Source organism: Podarcis gaigeae (genome assembly GCF_964106915.1).
Source record: "Podarcis gaigeae genome assembly, chromosome: 12".
NCBI classification, from domain to species: Eukaryota; Metazoa; Chordata; class Lepidosauria; order Squamata; family Lacertidae; genus Podarcis; species Podarcis gaigeae.
Genome location: NC_139688.1, coordinates 2,444,531 through 2,459,101, shown reverse-complemented (window position 1 = coordinate 2,459,101; position 14,571 = coordinate 2,444,531). Strand labels below are relative to the sequence as shown.

The window sequence follows — 14,571 nt, the reverse complement described above, 5'->3', positions numbered from 1 at the left end:
AGCAAGGCGTGTTTTCCCATTGAAAGCAATGCAAAACTGATTAATCCGTTACAGACTTTTAAAAACCACCCCATAAACAGCAATTTAACATGAATTTTACAATCTAACGAGACCATTGATCCATAAAATGAAAGCAATAAACAATGTACGACGCGGGTGGCGCTGTGGTTTAAACCACAGAGCCTAGGACTTACCGATCAGAAGGTTGGCGGTTCGAATCCCCGCGACGGGGTGAGCTCCCATTGCTCGGTTCCTGCTCCTGCCAACCTGGCAGTTCCAAAGCACATCAAAATGCAAGTAGATAAATAAGTACCGCTCCGGCGGGAAGGTAAACGGCGTTTCCGTGCGCTGCTCTGGTTCGCCAGAAGCGGCTTAGTCCTGCTGGCCACATGACCCGGAAGCTGTACGCCGGCTCCCTTGGCCAGTAAAGCGAGATGAGCCCCGCAACCCCAGAGTCGGCCATGACTGGACCTAATGGTCAGGGGTCCCTTTACCTTTAAAGTCACACAATCAATCAGTAGCTGAACAGGGTTCCACACAGACACAAAAATGAAAAGAAAAAGGCAAAAAACCACAGAACAGATAGCAAAAACAGACAGACCTTAGTGTAACACTCAAAATAAAGAATGTTTGGCTTCCGAAAAATGTTCGCAAACCGAAACATTTACTTCTGGGTTTGCAGTGTTTGGGTTCCAGGTTGTTTGAGTACCAAGGCATTTGAGAACCAAGGGACCACTGTAATGGGGGGGGGGGGGGAGATTCCATTCTGGGCAGATGCTCTTTTGCAGTGCTCATACCTCTTTCTCAAATGCCAGTTCTTCGGGGTTTTAAAGGGGGCTTTGGAAAATATCCCCTGCGGGCGGGGAATGGCTGTGAAGGTGCCACCCAAGCTAGCCAATCAGCACTCTGCACATCCAGCTGCTCCTTGGCAAAGAGGAAGCGCCCGCTTCTGCCCTTGCGTCTTAACCCACAGCTGCTTTGCCACTCCAAGGGCAGAAGATGGACAGCTGGGGGGGGGAGGTCCTCTCTCAGGAAATGCTCTCTTCCCCCCACCCCTCCACCTGGCCTAAGCATTATACCATCCTGAATTGCAGCGCCCTGCGGATACAAATGAGCCGCGTTTACCCGACCCAGATCTCCTTCGGATTCAGATTGCCACTTTGGCAGAACTGGAGCAAAGCCTGCAGGTACGTCTGGCCCTGGGGTGGCGGGAGAAGGAATCCCTGTCTTGTCGGGAGTCCAGCCTAAGAGATGTTTGCCCAGCTTGGCAAGGCTCTCATTGACGGTTGAAATAGCAGTCCTTGTGGGACTGAAGGCAAGGAAGGGGATTAGTCCAGGTTGAGGTGATGGCAAATCTGAGCCTTCCAGAGGCTGCAGGAGAGAGTAAGGACTCATCCCACCCTCTGTTTGTGGCACACTTCCTGTTGTTGAGTTGTTTAGTCGTGTCTGACTCTTTGTGACCCCATGGACCAGAGCACGCCAGGCCCTCCTGTCTTCCACTGCCTCCCGCAGTTTGGTCAAACTCATGCTGGTAGCTTCCAAAAGATAGCTGGTAGTTTACAAAAGATAACAAATCCATGATGGGGGTTGTAAAACATGCGGAAAGTTAAATACTAAAAGAAGGCCTGAAAGAAACACTGACCTTCTAAGCATCCAGACAGGCTTGTCCAAGCAAGAATGTTTTAAGCAGATGGCGAAGGTGCTGGGTTGGCATCAAGAGGCAGGGAGTTCCGCAGGGTCCGTGCTGCTTTCAAATGTGGGGGCAAGTTGGTGCACCTGCCCCCTAGACTAAATCCCTGCCTCAGATGCTGCACAGTTTGTCTGACAGCAACCAAGGCTGGACGACCGGCACTTGGCCCTGCCAGATTCTCCTTGACACAGGGGGAGCCGGTGGCTTTTGGGTTTGTCAGCAGGGCCATCCCTGAAAGGAGAGAAGATGGAGGACTGGTGGAGCCTCTTGGGAAAAGCTTTCTTTTCTCCCACAAGCAAGCTTGGTCTCAGTATTATACAAGGTTGAATTGCAATGCCCTGTTGTGCAACTTTCCGGCATTCCCAATTTCACTCCATCTGCAGGAGGCTTCCAAGAGAAATGTCCGATCAGTGGAGGACACCTTGCCAAGTCACCAGGTATGTCTGGAGCTGTTGGGGCTGGAAGGTGGGCAGAGGGAGCCCCCCTGCCTTGTCCGGAGACCCCTCACTCCCTTGGCAGAAAAAGCCCCCTTGATATCCTCCTGTCTTCCACTGCCTCCCGCAGTTTGGTCATCTCGTCCTCTCGTCCTCTGTCGTCCCCTTCTCCTTGTGCCCTCCATCTTTCCCAACATCAAGGTCTTTTCCATTGAGTCTTCTCTTCTCATGAGGTGGCCCAAGTCTTGGAGCCTCAGTTTCAGGTTCTGTCCTTCCAGTGAGCACTCAGGGCTGATTTCCTTCAGAATGGAGAGGTTGGATCTTCTTGCAGTCCATGGGACTCTCAAGAGTCTCCTCCAGCACCAGAATTCAAAAGCATCAATTCTTCGGCGATCAGCCTTCTTTATGGTCCAGCTCTCACTTCCATACATCACTACTGGGAAAACTAGAGCTTTAACTATACCGACCTTTGTTGGCAAGGTGATGTCTCTGCTTTTTACGATGCTGTCTAGGTTTGTCATTGCTTTTCTCCCAAGAAGCAGGCATCTTTTAATTTTGTGACTGCTGTCACCATCTGCAATGATCATGGAGCACACTTCTTGGGCACAGGTATTTCGGAAGCATCTCTGCCTCTGACTACGGAGGCAAAGCGTGGCCCTTGTGGCTAGTGGCCGTCGACAGGCCTCTCCTCCACCCTCCTTTATTTTATTTTTGTTATAATTTTTTAATCAGATTTTCAAAAATAAAGGAAAAAAGAGAATGAAAGAGAGAGTGAGAGAGAGAGAAAGAGAAATTTACATCAAAAGATCATACACATTCCACATGTTGAGATTTCTCTGGATCTCCTCACTTTCCCCCATCTCATTCTTGGGTCCTTTTAATTCTATTTTCAACTGCATATCAATAGTTCTCCAGAAACCAATGTCCCCACTGTTGAAGGACGTGTGGGTCCAGAATTGGCCTCCAAAGTCACTTACGGACTCACTGTTAAAACCGTGTTTATCGAAGACAATCTTACTCGGCTACGAGGGATCGCCAAAGAAGAAGAAGAAGAATACTTCTCCAATTTCTCATCTTCCTAAGTTATCTATACTTTCCAATACATTACAAGTGTATTTAGAATCCTGCTAATGTTTCAACCTGTTTGCAATAATTTTGCATATACAGTGGTACTTCGGGTTACATACGCTTCAGGTTACAGACTCCGCTAACCCAGAAATAGTACCTCAGGTTAAGAACTTTGCTTCAGGATGAGAACAAAAATTGTGTGGTGGCAGTGGGTGTCCCCATTAGCTAAAGTGGTGCTTCAGGTTAAGAACAGTTTCAGGTTAAGAAAGGACCTTCGGAACGAATTAAGTACTTAACCCAAAGCACCAGTATGCATTATAAGCATTTCCCATTCTTTTTAAAATTTCCTGTCTTCTTGGTCCCTGAGCTTTCCAGTTAATTTTGCCATTTTGGCATCGTCCATCAACTTGATTTGCCATTTTTCTCTGGTCAGGGCTGTCTCTTCCTTCCATCTCTGGACAAGCAGCGTCCGAGCGACTCTTGTAGTATACATGAACAGTGTCTTCTGATCTTTTGGGATCTCGGTACCTATAAATCACAATAAAAAAAACTTCTGGTTTTTTAACAAAGGTTAATTTCAAAAAATTTTCATTTCGTTATACAGTGGTGCCCCGCAAGACGAACGCCTCGCAAGACGGAAAACCTGCTAGACGAAAGGGTTTTCCGTTTTGGAGGCGCTTCGCAAAACGAATTTCCCTATGGGCTTGCTTAGCAAGATGAAATGTCTTGCGGGTTCCTGCGGGTTTCCCCTCCTCCTTTCCCCCTTTTCCTAAGCCGCTAAGACGCTTATCAGCTGATCCGCCGCTAAACCGCTTATCAGCTGATCCGCTAAAAGCCGTTAAACCGCTAATAGCACTAATCCGCTAAGCTGTCAATGGGCTTGCTTCGCAAGACGAAAAAACCGCTATACGAAGAGCCTCACGGAACGGATTGATTTCGTCTTGCGAGGCACCACTGTATATCATTACCCAGAATTTTTTGATTACGGTACATTACAGTTCCACCACATGTGATAAAAGGTACCTCCTCCATCCTCCTGAAAGCCCAAGTGTCATTTACACCTCCTGTGCCCCACTGCCACCCCCTTGCCTCTTAGTGCTCCCTCCCCCCCCCCCCAGTAATCCTCTCAATGATTTACTAAATCATATGAAATTATTGAGCTCTGGCTTTTATTATTTCCCATCACGCTCATCATCTCAGCAGATTCCGCACTGGGTTTGTTTGTTTCTTTCATAGAAATAATATATTGCTTGTTTTTTAAAAAACATAAAAAGCAGTTTACAAAAGATAAAAATAACAAATCCACGATGGGAGTTGAAAACATGCGGAAAGTTAAATACTAAAACAGGCTGAATCAAACACTGACTTTCTAAGTATCTGCCCAGTCTTGTCCAAAAAAGAATGTTTTAAGCAGGTGCCGAAAAGAGCACGGCGAAGGTGCTTGGAGGCAGGGAGTTCCGCAGGCTCCGTGCTGCTTTCAAATGTGGGGGCAAGTTGGTGCGCCTGCCCCCTAGACTAAATCCCTGCCTTAGATGCTGCACAGCTTTGTCTGACGGCAGCCAAGGCTAGACGATCGGCACTTGGCCCTGCCAGATTCTCCTTGACACTGGGGGAGCCGGTGGCTTCTGGGTTTGTGTCTCCAGAGATTGTGAATCCACAGCAGGGCCATCCCTGAAAGGAGAGGAGATGGAGGACTGGTGGAGCCGCTTGGGAAAAGCTTTTTCTCCCACAACTGAGCTTGGTCTCAGTATTAGACAAGGTTGAACTGCCATGCCCTGTTGTGCAACTGTCCGGCACTCCCCATTTCACTCCTTCTGCAGGAGGCTTCCAAGAGAAACGTCCGATCGGTGGAGGACACCTTGCTAGGCGCCCAGGTATGTCTGGGGCTGTAGGGGCTGGAAAGTGGGCAGAGGGAGCCCTCCTGCCTTGTCCAGAGACCCTTGCCATCAAAAGCCCCCTTGATATCCACTGGGTCAGCTTCGCAATCCGGCAGCCCAAGGAGATGGCCTGGAAACATTGCCCCGTCCCGGACTCTGTTATGGCCCCAGGGCGGAGATTTCTCTCTGCCTGTTCCTGCAAGAGCCAGGGGCTGCCTGGGAAGAGGGGCAGCACTTTGATGCTCTTTTTCCTCCGTGAACAGGAGCGGAGACAAAATCGACGGAGGTTCTGCCCCGGTTGCTTCACACCTCTTGATCAGGTGAGCACAAGAGTTTTCCACAAAGAGGAGGAGAGGTGCGGAGCTTGTCTCTGAGCTGCGCCTCTGTAGACACAGAGTCGGACTGGCAGCTAGTGGATTTGAAAAGGTAAATGAAGGAAGAGTCATAGAAATACAGCGGTACCTTGGTTCTCAAACTTAATCTGTTCCAGAAGTCCGTTCCAAAACCAAAGCGTTCCAAAAGCAAGGCGCACTTTACCATTGAAAGCAATGCAAAGCCGATTAATCCGTTCCAGACTTTAAAACTCCTCCCCTAAAACAGTAATTTAACATGAATTTTACAATCTAACAAGACCACTGATCCATAAAAGGAAAGCAATCATCAATGTACTACAGTCACACAATTAATCAGTAGCTGAACTGGGTTCCACACAGTCACAAAAATGAAAAGAAAAAGGCACAAAAACACAAAATAGATAGCAAAAACAGACAGACCTCAGTGTAACACTCAAAATGAAGAATGTTTGGCTTCCGAAATTGTCCGCAAACCGAAACAATTACTTCTGGGTTTGCAGTGTTTGGGTTCCAAGTTGTTTGAGTACCAAGGCGTTTGAGAACCAAGGTACCACTGTAATGGGGGGAAAGATTCCAGTCTGGGCAGATGCTCTTTTGCAGTGCTCATACCTCTTTCCCAAATGCCAATTCTTCAGGGTTTTAAAGGGGGATTTGGAAAATATCCCCTGTGGGTGGGGAATGGCTATGTGACTGCCAGCCAAGCTAGCCAATCAGCGCTCTGCACAGCCAGCTGCTCCTTGGCAAACGAGGAAGCGCCGGCGTCTAGCCTTGCGTCTTAACCCACAGCTGGTTTGCTGGACAGAAGATGGACAGCTGGGGGGGAGGTCCTCTCTCAGGAAATGCTCTCTTTCCCCCCACCCCTCCACTTGGCCTAAGCATTATACCATCCTGAATTGCAGGTCCCTCTGCAGAAAGAGGAGCCTTTCCTCGACCCAGATCATATGCCCACCTTGCCAACACTGGAGCCAAGCCAGCAGGTACGTCTGGCCCTGGGGTGGCGGGAGAAGGAATCCCTGTCTTGTCGGGAGTCCAGCCTAAGAGATGTTTGCCCAGCTTGGCAAGGCTCTCATTCATGGGTGAAGTAGGAGTCCTTGTGGGAATGAAGGCAAGGAAGGGGATTATTCCAAGTTGACCTGATGGCAAATCTGAACCTTCCAGAGGCGGCAGGAGAGAGTAAGGACTCATCCCACCCGCTGTTTGTGGCACACTTCCTGTTGTTGTTTAGTCGTTTAGTCGTGTCTGACTCTTCGTGACCCCCTGGACCAGAGCATGCCAGGCACCCCTGTCTTCCACTGCCTCCCGCAGTTTGGTCAAACTCATGCTGGCACCTTCGAGAACACTGTCCCGCCATCTCGTTCTCTGTCGTCCCCTTCTCCTTGTGCCCTCCATCTTCCCCAACATCAGGGAGTCTTCTCTTCTCATGAGGTGGCCAAAGTCTTGGAGCCTCAGCTTCAGGATCTGTCCTTCCAGTCAGCACTCAGGGCTGATTTCCTTCCGAATGGAGAGGTTTGATCTTCTTGCAGTCCAGGGGACTCTCAAAAGTCTCCTCCAGCACCAGAATTCAAAAGCATCCATTCTTTGGCGATCAGCCTTCTTTATGGTCCAGCTCTCACTTCCATACATCACGACTGGGAAAACCATAGCTTTCACTATACGGACCTTTGTCGGCAAGGTGATGTCTCTGCTAGTGACTACACTATCTCATGTTAAATAAGTTGGAGTTCTTGTTATTAAACATACCAAGGAAAAAGCACACCAAGAACTCAGGCCAACTTTTATCTCTAATTCTGTAATGAATTCTTGTGTTATACATATCTTTATGAGTTTGAGTCTGTAATCTCTGTTAGAGTTTGTAATCTCTATTTGAGTTTGCAATTCTTGTCAGAATACATCCTTTTCAATGGATTAGTTTTTGTTACAACTGACTATTAATTTGCGAGTAGGGACCACTCCCACTGTTGAAACTTACATTGGCCTGAGTTCTTGGTGTGCTTTTTTCTTGGTACATCACATGAGCACTGTTCCACAGCATTTGATAATTTCATTTACATACATTCCCCTGCGGGCGGGGAATGGCTTTGTGAGTGCCAGCCAAGCTAGCCAATCAGCGCTCTGCACAGCCAGCTGCTCCTTGGCAAAGAGGAAGCGCCGGCATCTAGCCTTGCGTCTTAACCCACAGCTGGTTTGCTGGACAGAAGATGGACAGCAGGGGGGGTAGGGGGTCCTCTCTCAGGAAATGCTCTCTTCCCCCCACCCCTCCACTTGGCCTAAGCATTATGCCATATTGAATTGCAGCGTCCTGCGGAGAAAGAAGCGCCGCTTTTATACGACCCAGATCGCTTTCAGATTCATATGCCCAGCTTGCAAGCACTGGATCCAAGCCTGCAGGTACGTCTGGCCCTGGGGTGGCGGGAGAAGGAATCCCTGTCTTGTCGGGAGTCCAGCCTAAGAGATGTTTGCCCAGCTTGGCAAGGCTCTCATTCACGGGTGAAATAGGAGTCCTTGTGGGACTGAAGGCAAGGAAGGGGATTAGTCCAGGTTGAGGTGATGGCAAATCTGAGCCTTCCAGAGGCTGCAGGAGAGAGTAAGGACTCATCCCACCCGCTGTTTGTGGCACACTTCCTGTTGTTGTTTAGTCGTTTAGTCGTGTCCGCCTCTCCGTGACCCCCTGGACCAGAGCACGCCTGGCACTCCTGTCTTCCACTGCCTCCCTCATGCTGGCAGCTTCGAGAACACGGTCCCACCATCTCGTCCTCGGTCGTCCCCTCCTCCTAGGGCCCTCCATCTTTCCCAACATCAGGGTCTTTTCCATTGAGTCTTCTCTTCTCATGAGGTGGCCAAAGTCTTGGAGCCTCAGCTTCAGGATCTGTCCTTCCAGTGAGCACTCAGGGCTGATTTCCAGAATGGAGAGGATTGATCTTCTTGCAGTCCATGGGACTCTCAAGAGTCTCCTCCAGCACCAGAATTCAAAAGCATCCATTCTTCGGCAATCAGCCTTCTTGATGGTTCAGCTCTCACTTCCAGGCATCACTACTGGGAAAACTAGAGCTTTAACTATACGGACCTTTGTTGGCAAGGTGATGTCTCTGCTTTTTAAGATGCTGTCTAGGTTTGTCATTGCTTTTCTCCCTAGAAGCAGGCGTCTTTTAATTTCCTGACTGCTATCACCATCTGCAGTGATCATGGAGCACACTTCCTGGGCACAGGTATTTCGGAAGCATCTCTGCCTCTGACTACGGAGGCAAAGCGTGGCCCTTGTGGCTAGTGGCTGTCGACAGGCCTCTCCTCCACCCTCCTTTATTTTATTTTTGTTATAATTTTTTAATCAGATTTTCAAAAATAAAGGAAAAAAGAGAATGAAAGAGAGAGTGAGAGAGAGAGAAAGATAAATTTACATCAAAAGATCATACACATTCCACATGTTGAGATTTCTCTGGATCTCCTCACTTTCCCCCATCTCATTCTTGGGTCCTTTTAATTCTATTTTCAACTGCGTATCAATAGTTCTCCAGAAACCAATGTTCCCACTGTTGAAGGACGTGTGGGTCCAGAATTGGCCTCCAAAGTCACTTACGGACTGACTGTTAAAACCGTGTGTATGGAAGACAATCTTACTCGGCTACGAGGGATCGCCAAAGAAGAGAGAAGAATACTTCTCCAATTTCTCATCTTCCTAAGTTATCTATACTTTCCGATACATTAAAAGTGTATTTAGAATCCTGCTAATGTTTCAACCTGCTTGCAATAATTTTGTATATAGTGGTACTTCGGGTTACATACGCTTCAGGTTACAGACTCCGCTAACCCAGAAATAGTACCTCAGGTTAAGAACTTTGCTTCAGGATGAGAACAGAAATTGCGCGGCGGCAGTGGGAGGCCCCATTAGCTAAAGTGGTGCTTCAGGTTAAGAACAGTTTCAGGTTAAGAAAGGACCTTCGGAACGAATTAAGTACTTAACCCAAAGCACCAGTATGCATTATAAGCATTTCCCATTCTTTTTAAAATTTCCTGTCTTCTTGGTCCCTGAGCTTTCCAGTTAATTTTGCCATTTTGGCATCGTCCATCAACTTGATTTGCCATTTTTCTCTGGTCAGGGCTGTCTCTTCCTTCCATCTCTGGACAAGCAGCGTCCGAGCGACTCTTGTAGTATACATGAACAGTTTCTTCTGATCTTTTGGGATCTCGGTACCTATAATTCCTAATAAAACAAACTTCTGGTTTTTTAACAAAGGTTAATTTCAACATTTTTTCATTTTGTTATATATCATTCCCCAGAATTTTTTGATTACATTACAGTTCCACCACATATGATAAAAGGTACCTCCTCCATCCTCCTTGAAAGCCCAAGTGTCATTTACACCTCCTGTGCCCCACTGCCACCCCCTTGCCTCTTAGTGCTCCCCCCCCAGTAATCCCCTCAATGATTTAATAAATCATATGAAATTATTGAGCTCTGGCTTTTATTATTTCCCATCATGCTCATCATCTCAGCAGATTCCGCACTGGGTTTGTTTGTTTGTTTCTTTCGTAGAAATTATGTATTGCTTGTTTTTTAAAAAACATAAAAAAGCAGTTTACAAAAGATTAAAATAACAAATCCACGATGGGAGTTGAAAACATGCGGAAAGTTAAATACTAAATGAAGGCCTGAATCAAACACTGACTTTCTAAGCATCTGCCCAGTCTTGTCCAAAAAAGAATGTTTTAAGCAGGTGCCGAAAAGAGCACGGCGAAGGTGCTTGGTTGGCATCAAGAGGCAGGGAGTTCTGCAGGCTTCGTGCTGCTTTCAAATGTGGGGGCAAGTTGGTGCACCTGCCCCCTAGACTAAATCCCTGCCTCAGATGCTGCACAGTTTTGTCTGACGGCAGCCAAGGCTAGAGGATCGGCACTTGGCCCTGCCAGATTCTCCTTGACACAGGGGGAGCCGGTGGCTTCTGGGTTTGTGTCTCCAGAGATTGTGAACCCACAGCAGGGCCATCCCTGAAAGGAGAGAGGATGGAGGACTGGTAGAGCCGCTTGGGAAAAGCTTTCTTTTCTCCCACAACCGAGCTTGGTCTCAGTATTAGACAAGGTTGAACTGCCATGCCCTGTTGTGCAACTGTCCTGCATTCCCAATTTCACTCCTTCTGCAGGAGGCTTCCAAGAGAAACGTCCGATCGGTGGAGGACATCTTGCTAGGCGGGGATCAAGGCGCCCAGGTATGTCTGTGGGGGCTGGAAAGTGGGCAGAGGAAGCCCTCCTGCCTTGTCCAGAGACCCTTGCCATAAAAAGCCCCCTAGATATGAAACATTGCCCCGTCCCGGACTCTGTTATGGCCCCAGGGCGGAGATTTCTCTCTGCCTGTTCCTGCAAGAGCCATGGGCTGCCTGGGAACAGGGGCAGCACTTTGATGCTCTTTTTCCTCCGTGAACAGGAGCGGAGACAAAATCGACGGAGGTACTGCTCCAGTTGCTACACACCTCTTCATCAGGTAAGCACAAATGTTTTCCACAGAGAGGAGGAGAGGTGCAGAGCTGGTCTCTGAGCTGTTCCTCTGTGGACACAGAGACGGACTGGCAGCTAATGGATTTGAAAAGGAAAATGAAGAAAGAGTCATCGAAATATAGCGGTAACTTGGTTCTCAAACTTAATCTGTTCCAGAAGTCCGTTCCAAAACCAAAGCGTTCCAAAAGCAAGGTGCGTTTTCCCATTGAAAGCAATGCAAAACCGATTAATCCGTTCCAGACTTTTAAAAACCACCCCTGAAACAGCAATTTTAACATGAATTTTACAATCTAACGAGACCATTGATCCATAAAATGAAAGCAATAAACAATGTACCGCAGCCACACAATCAATCAGTAGCTGAACTGGGTTCCACACAGTCACAAAAATGAAAAGAAAAAGGCACAAAAACACAAAATAGATAGCAAAAACAGACAGACCTCAGTGTAACACTCAAAATGAAGAATGATTGGCTTCCGAAAAATGTTCGCAAACCGAAACACTTACTTCTGGGTTTGCAGTGTTTGGGTTCCAAGTTCTTTGAGTACCAAGGCGTTTGAGAACCAAGGTACCACTGTAATGGAGGGAAATATTCCATTCTGGGCAGATGCTCATTTGCATTGCTCATACCTCTTTCTCAAATGCCAATTCTTCAGGGTTTTAAAGGGGGCTTTGGAAAATATCCCCTGCGGGCGGGGAATGGCTGTGTGAGTGCCAGCCAAGCTAGCCAATCAGCGCTCTGCACAGCCAGCTGCTCCTTGGCAAATGAGGAAGCGCCCGCTTCTGGCTTTGCGTCTTAACCCACAGCTGGTTTGCCACTCCAAGGACAGAAGATGGACAGCTGGGGGGGGTAGGGGGTCCTCTCTCAGGAAATGCTTTCTTCCCTCCACCCCTCCACCTGGCCTAAGCATTATACCATCCTGAATTGCAGGTCCCTGCGCATGCAAATGAGCCACATTTACCCGACCTAGATCTCGTTCGGATTCATATGCCCAGCTTGGAAGCACTGGAGCCAAGCCTGCAGGTACGTCTGGCCCTGGGGTGGCGGGAGAAGGAAACCCTGTCTTGTCGGGAGTCCAGCCTAAGAGATGTTTGCCCAGCTTGGCAAGGCTCTCATTCACGGGTGAAATAGGAGTCCTTGTGGGACTGAAGGCAAGGAGGGATTATTCCAGGTTGAGGTGATGGCAAATCTGAGCCTTCCAGAGGCTGCAGGAGAGAGTAAGGACTCATCCTGCCCTCTGTTTGTGGCACACTTCCTGTTGTTGTTGAGTTGTTTAGTCGTGTCTGACTCTTTGTGACCCCCTGGACCAGAGCACGCCTGGCACTCCTGTCTTCCACTGCCTCCCGCAGTTTAGTCAAACTCATGCTAGTAGCCTCCAGAACACTGTCCCACCATCTCGTCCTCTGTCGTCCCCTTCTCCTTGTGCCTGCCATCTTTCCCAACATCAGGTTCTTTTCCGGGGAGTCTTCTCTTCTCATGAGGCGGCCAAAGTCTTGGAGCCTCAGCTTCAGGATCTGTCCTTCCAGTGAGCACTCAGGGCTGATTTCCTTCAGAATGGAGAGGTTTGATCTTCTTGCAGTCCATGGGACTCTCAAGAGTCTCCTCCAGCACCATAATTCAAAAGCATCCATTCTTTGGCGATCAGCCTTCTTTATGGTCCAGCTCTCACTTCCATACATCACTACTGGGAAAACCAGAGCTTTAACTATACAGACATTTGTCGGCAAGGTGATGTCTCTGGCTAACTTTTATCTCTAATTCTGTAATGAATTCTTGTGTTATACATATCTTTATGAGTTTGAGTCTGTAATCTCTGTTAGAGTTTGTAATCTCTATTTGAGTTTGTAATTCTTGTCAGAATACATACTTTTGAATGGATTAGTTTTTGTTACAACTGACTATTAATTTGCGAGTAGGGACCACTCCCACTAATGAAACTTACATTGGCCTGAGTTCTTGGTGTGCTTTTTTCTTGGTACATTATCACATGAGCACTGTTCCACAGCATTTGATATTTTCATTTACATACATTCATTTGGAATAAGGTGGGTTTATGAAGCAATTCTATATCCCCCACCACGCCGATGAAGAATTCTACAAGGCAGTACTCAGTATCCGGAATCACTGCTCAGTGTTGGTCATCATATTTGCTGAATACGCGAAGCTTCACAGCTTGTCTTTCATCGTACAAAGTCTGGTACCTCGCTTCATTTAAGGATTTTCAGAGACTTTGAGACTAAAGATTTCATTTTCTCCTTCTTTTTAAGCAGAGGTGGGAGGGCCACCTGTCAGGGATACTTGAGCTGAGATTCCTGCATTACAAGGGCTTGGAATGGATGGCCCTCGAGGTCCCTTCTAACTCAAAATTTGATGACTCTAAGACATACCCTCCAGCATTCCTCAGATGAAAATAGGGACATTTCCCACTCCCCACAAACGGATCCTTCTTGACTCCCACCCCCAGCCCCGCCACAGAACATTTCATTTCAGAAGCAGTTTTTAGGGAAGGTTTGAATGTTTGAAGTTTTATTGTTTTATAGAAAGGAATGCAAAACCGATTAATCGTTCCAGACTTTTAAAATCCTCCCCTGAAACAGCAATTTAGCATGAATTTTACAATCTAATGAGACCACTGATCCATAAAAGGGAAGCAACAAACAATGTACTACAGTCACACAATTAATCAATCAGTAGCTGAACTGGGTTCCACACAGTCACAAAAACAAAAAGAAAAAGGCACAAAAACATAAAACAGATAGCAAAAACAGACAGACATCAGTGTAACACTCAAAATGAAGAATGTTTGGCTTCCGGAAAATGTTCGCAAACTGAAACACTTCTGGGTTTGCAGTTTTTGGTTTCCAAGTTGTTTGAGTACCAAGGCGTTTGAGAACCAAGGTACCACTGTAATGGAGGGAAATATTCCATTCTGGGCAGATGCTCATTTGCAGTGCTCATACCTCTTTCCCAAATGCCAGTTCTTCAGGGTTTTAAAGGGGGCTTTGGAAAATATCCCCTGCGGGCGGGGAATAGCTGTGTGAGTGCCAGCCAAGCTAGCCAATCAGCGCTCTGCACAGCCAGTGCTCCTTGGCAAACGAGGGAGCGCCCACTTCTGGCTTTGCGTCTTAACCCACAGCTGCTTTGCCACTCCAAGGACAGAAGATGGACAGCTGGGGAGGAGGGGGTCCTCTCAGGAAATGCTCTCTTCCCCCCACCCCTCCACTTGGCCTAAGCATTATGCCATATTGAATTGCAGCGCCCTGCGGAGAAAGAAGAGCCGCTTTTATACGACCCAGATCGCTTTCAGATTCATATGCCCAGCTTGCAAGGACTGGATCCAAGCCTGCAGGTACGTCTGGCCCTGGGGTGGCGGGAGAAGGAATCCCTGTCTTGTCGGGAGTCCAGCCTAAGAGATGTTTGCCCAGCTTGGCAAGGCTCTCATTCATGGGTGAAATAGGAGTCCTTGTGGGACTGAAGGCAAGGAAGGGGATTAGTCCAGGTTGAGGTGATGGCAAATCTGAGCCTTCCAGAGGCTGCAGGAGAGAGTAAGGACTCATCCCACCCGCTGTTTGTGGCACACTTCCTGTTGTTGTTTAGTCGTTTAGTCGTGTCCGCCTCTTCGTGACCCCCTGGACCAGAGCACACCAGGCCCTCCTGTCTTCCA

The 14,571-nt window shown here is 47.8% G+C and overlaps 3 protein-coding genes across 8 annotated transcripts in view; all 3 read left to right on the top strand.

Annotated features, from left to right (window-relative positions):
• The window catches only part of LOC310827680 (uncharacterized protein), a 919,426-nt gene that overhangs the window by 130,390 nt on the left and 774,465 nt on the right, over positions 1-14,571 (top strand). The gene's annotated exons all lie outside the window — the stretch shown is intronic.
• Positions 1-14,571, top strand: part of LOC310827821 (erythroblast NAD(P)(+)--arginine ADP-ribosyltransferase-like) — an 840,324-nt gene that overhangs the window by 212,550 nt on the left and 613,203 nt on the right. The window lies entirely within an intron of this gene.
• Positions 1-14,571, top strand: part of LOC310827836 (uncharacterized protein) — a 50,364-nt gene that overhangs the window by 23,558 nt on the left and 12,235 nt on the right. For 2 of the 6 annotated variants that reach the window (XM_083704333.1, XM_083704337.1), the window contains exons 5-7: positions 5,013-5,066; positions 5,333-5,389; positions 6,322-6,399. In XM_083704333.1, coding sequence (XP_083560459.1) covers positions 5,013-5,066; positions 5,333-5,389; positions 6,322-6,399 — 189 coding nt within the window. Of the gene's footprint in view, positions 1-5,012; positions 5,067-5,332; positions 5,390-6,321; positions 6,400-7,717; positions 7,811-10,554; positions 10,621-10,835; positions 11,446-14,163; positions 14,257-14,571 lie in introns of those variants that run through there. The other 4 variants (XM_083704336.1, XM_083704338.1, XM_083704335.1 and 1 more) reach the window with 4 other exon arrangements.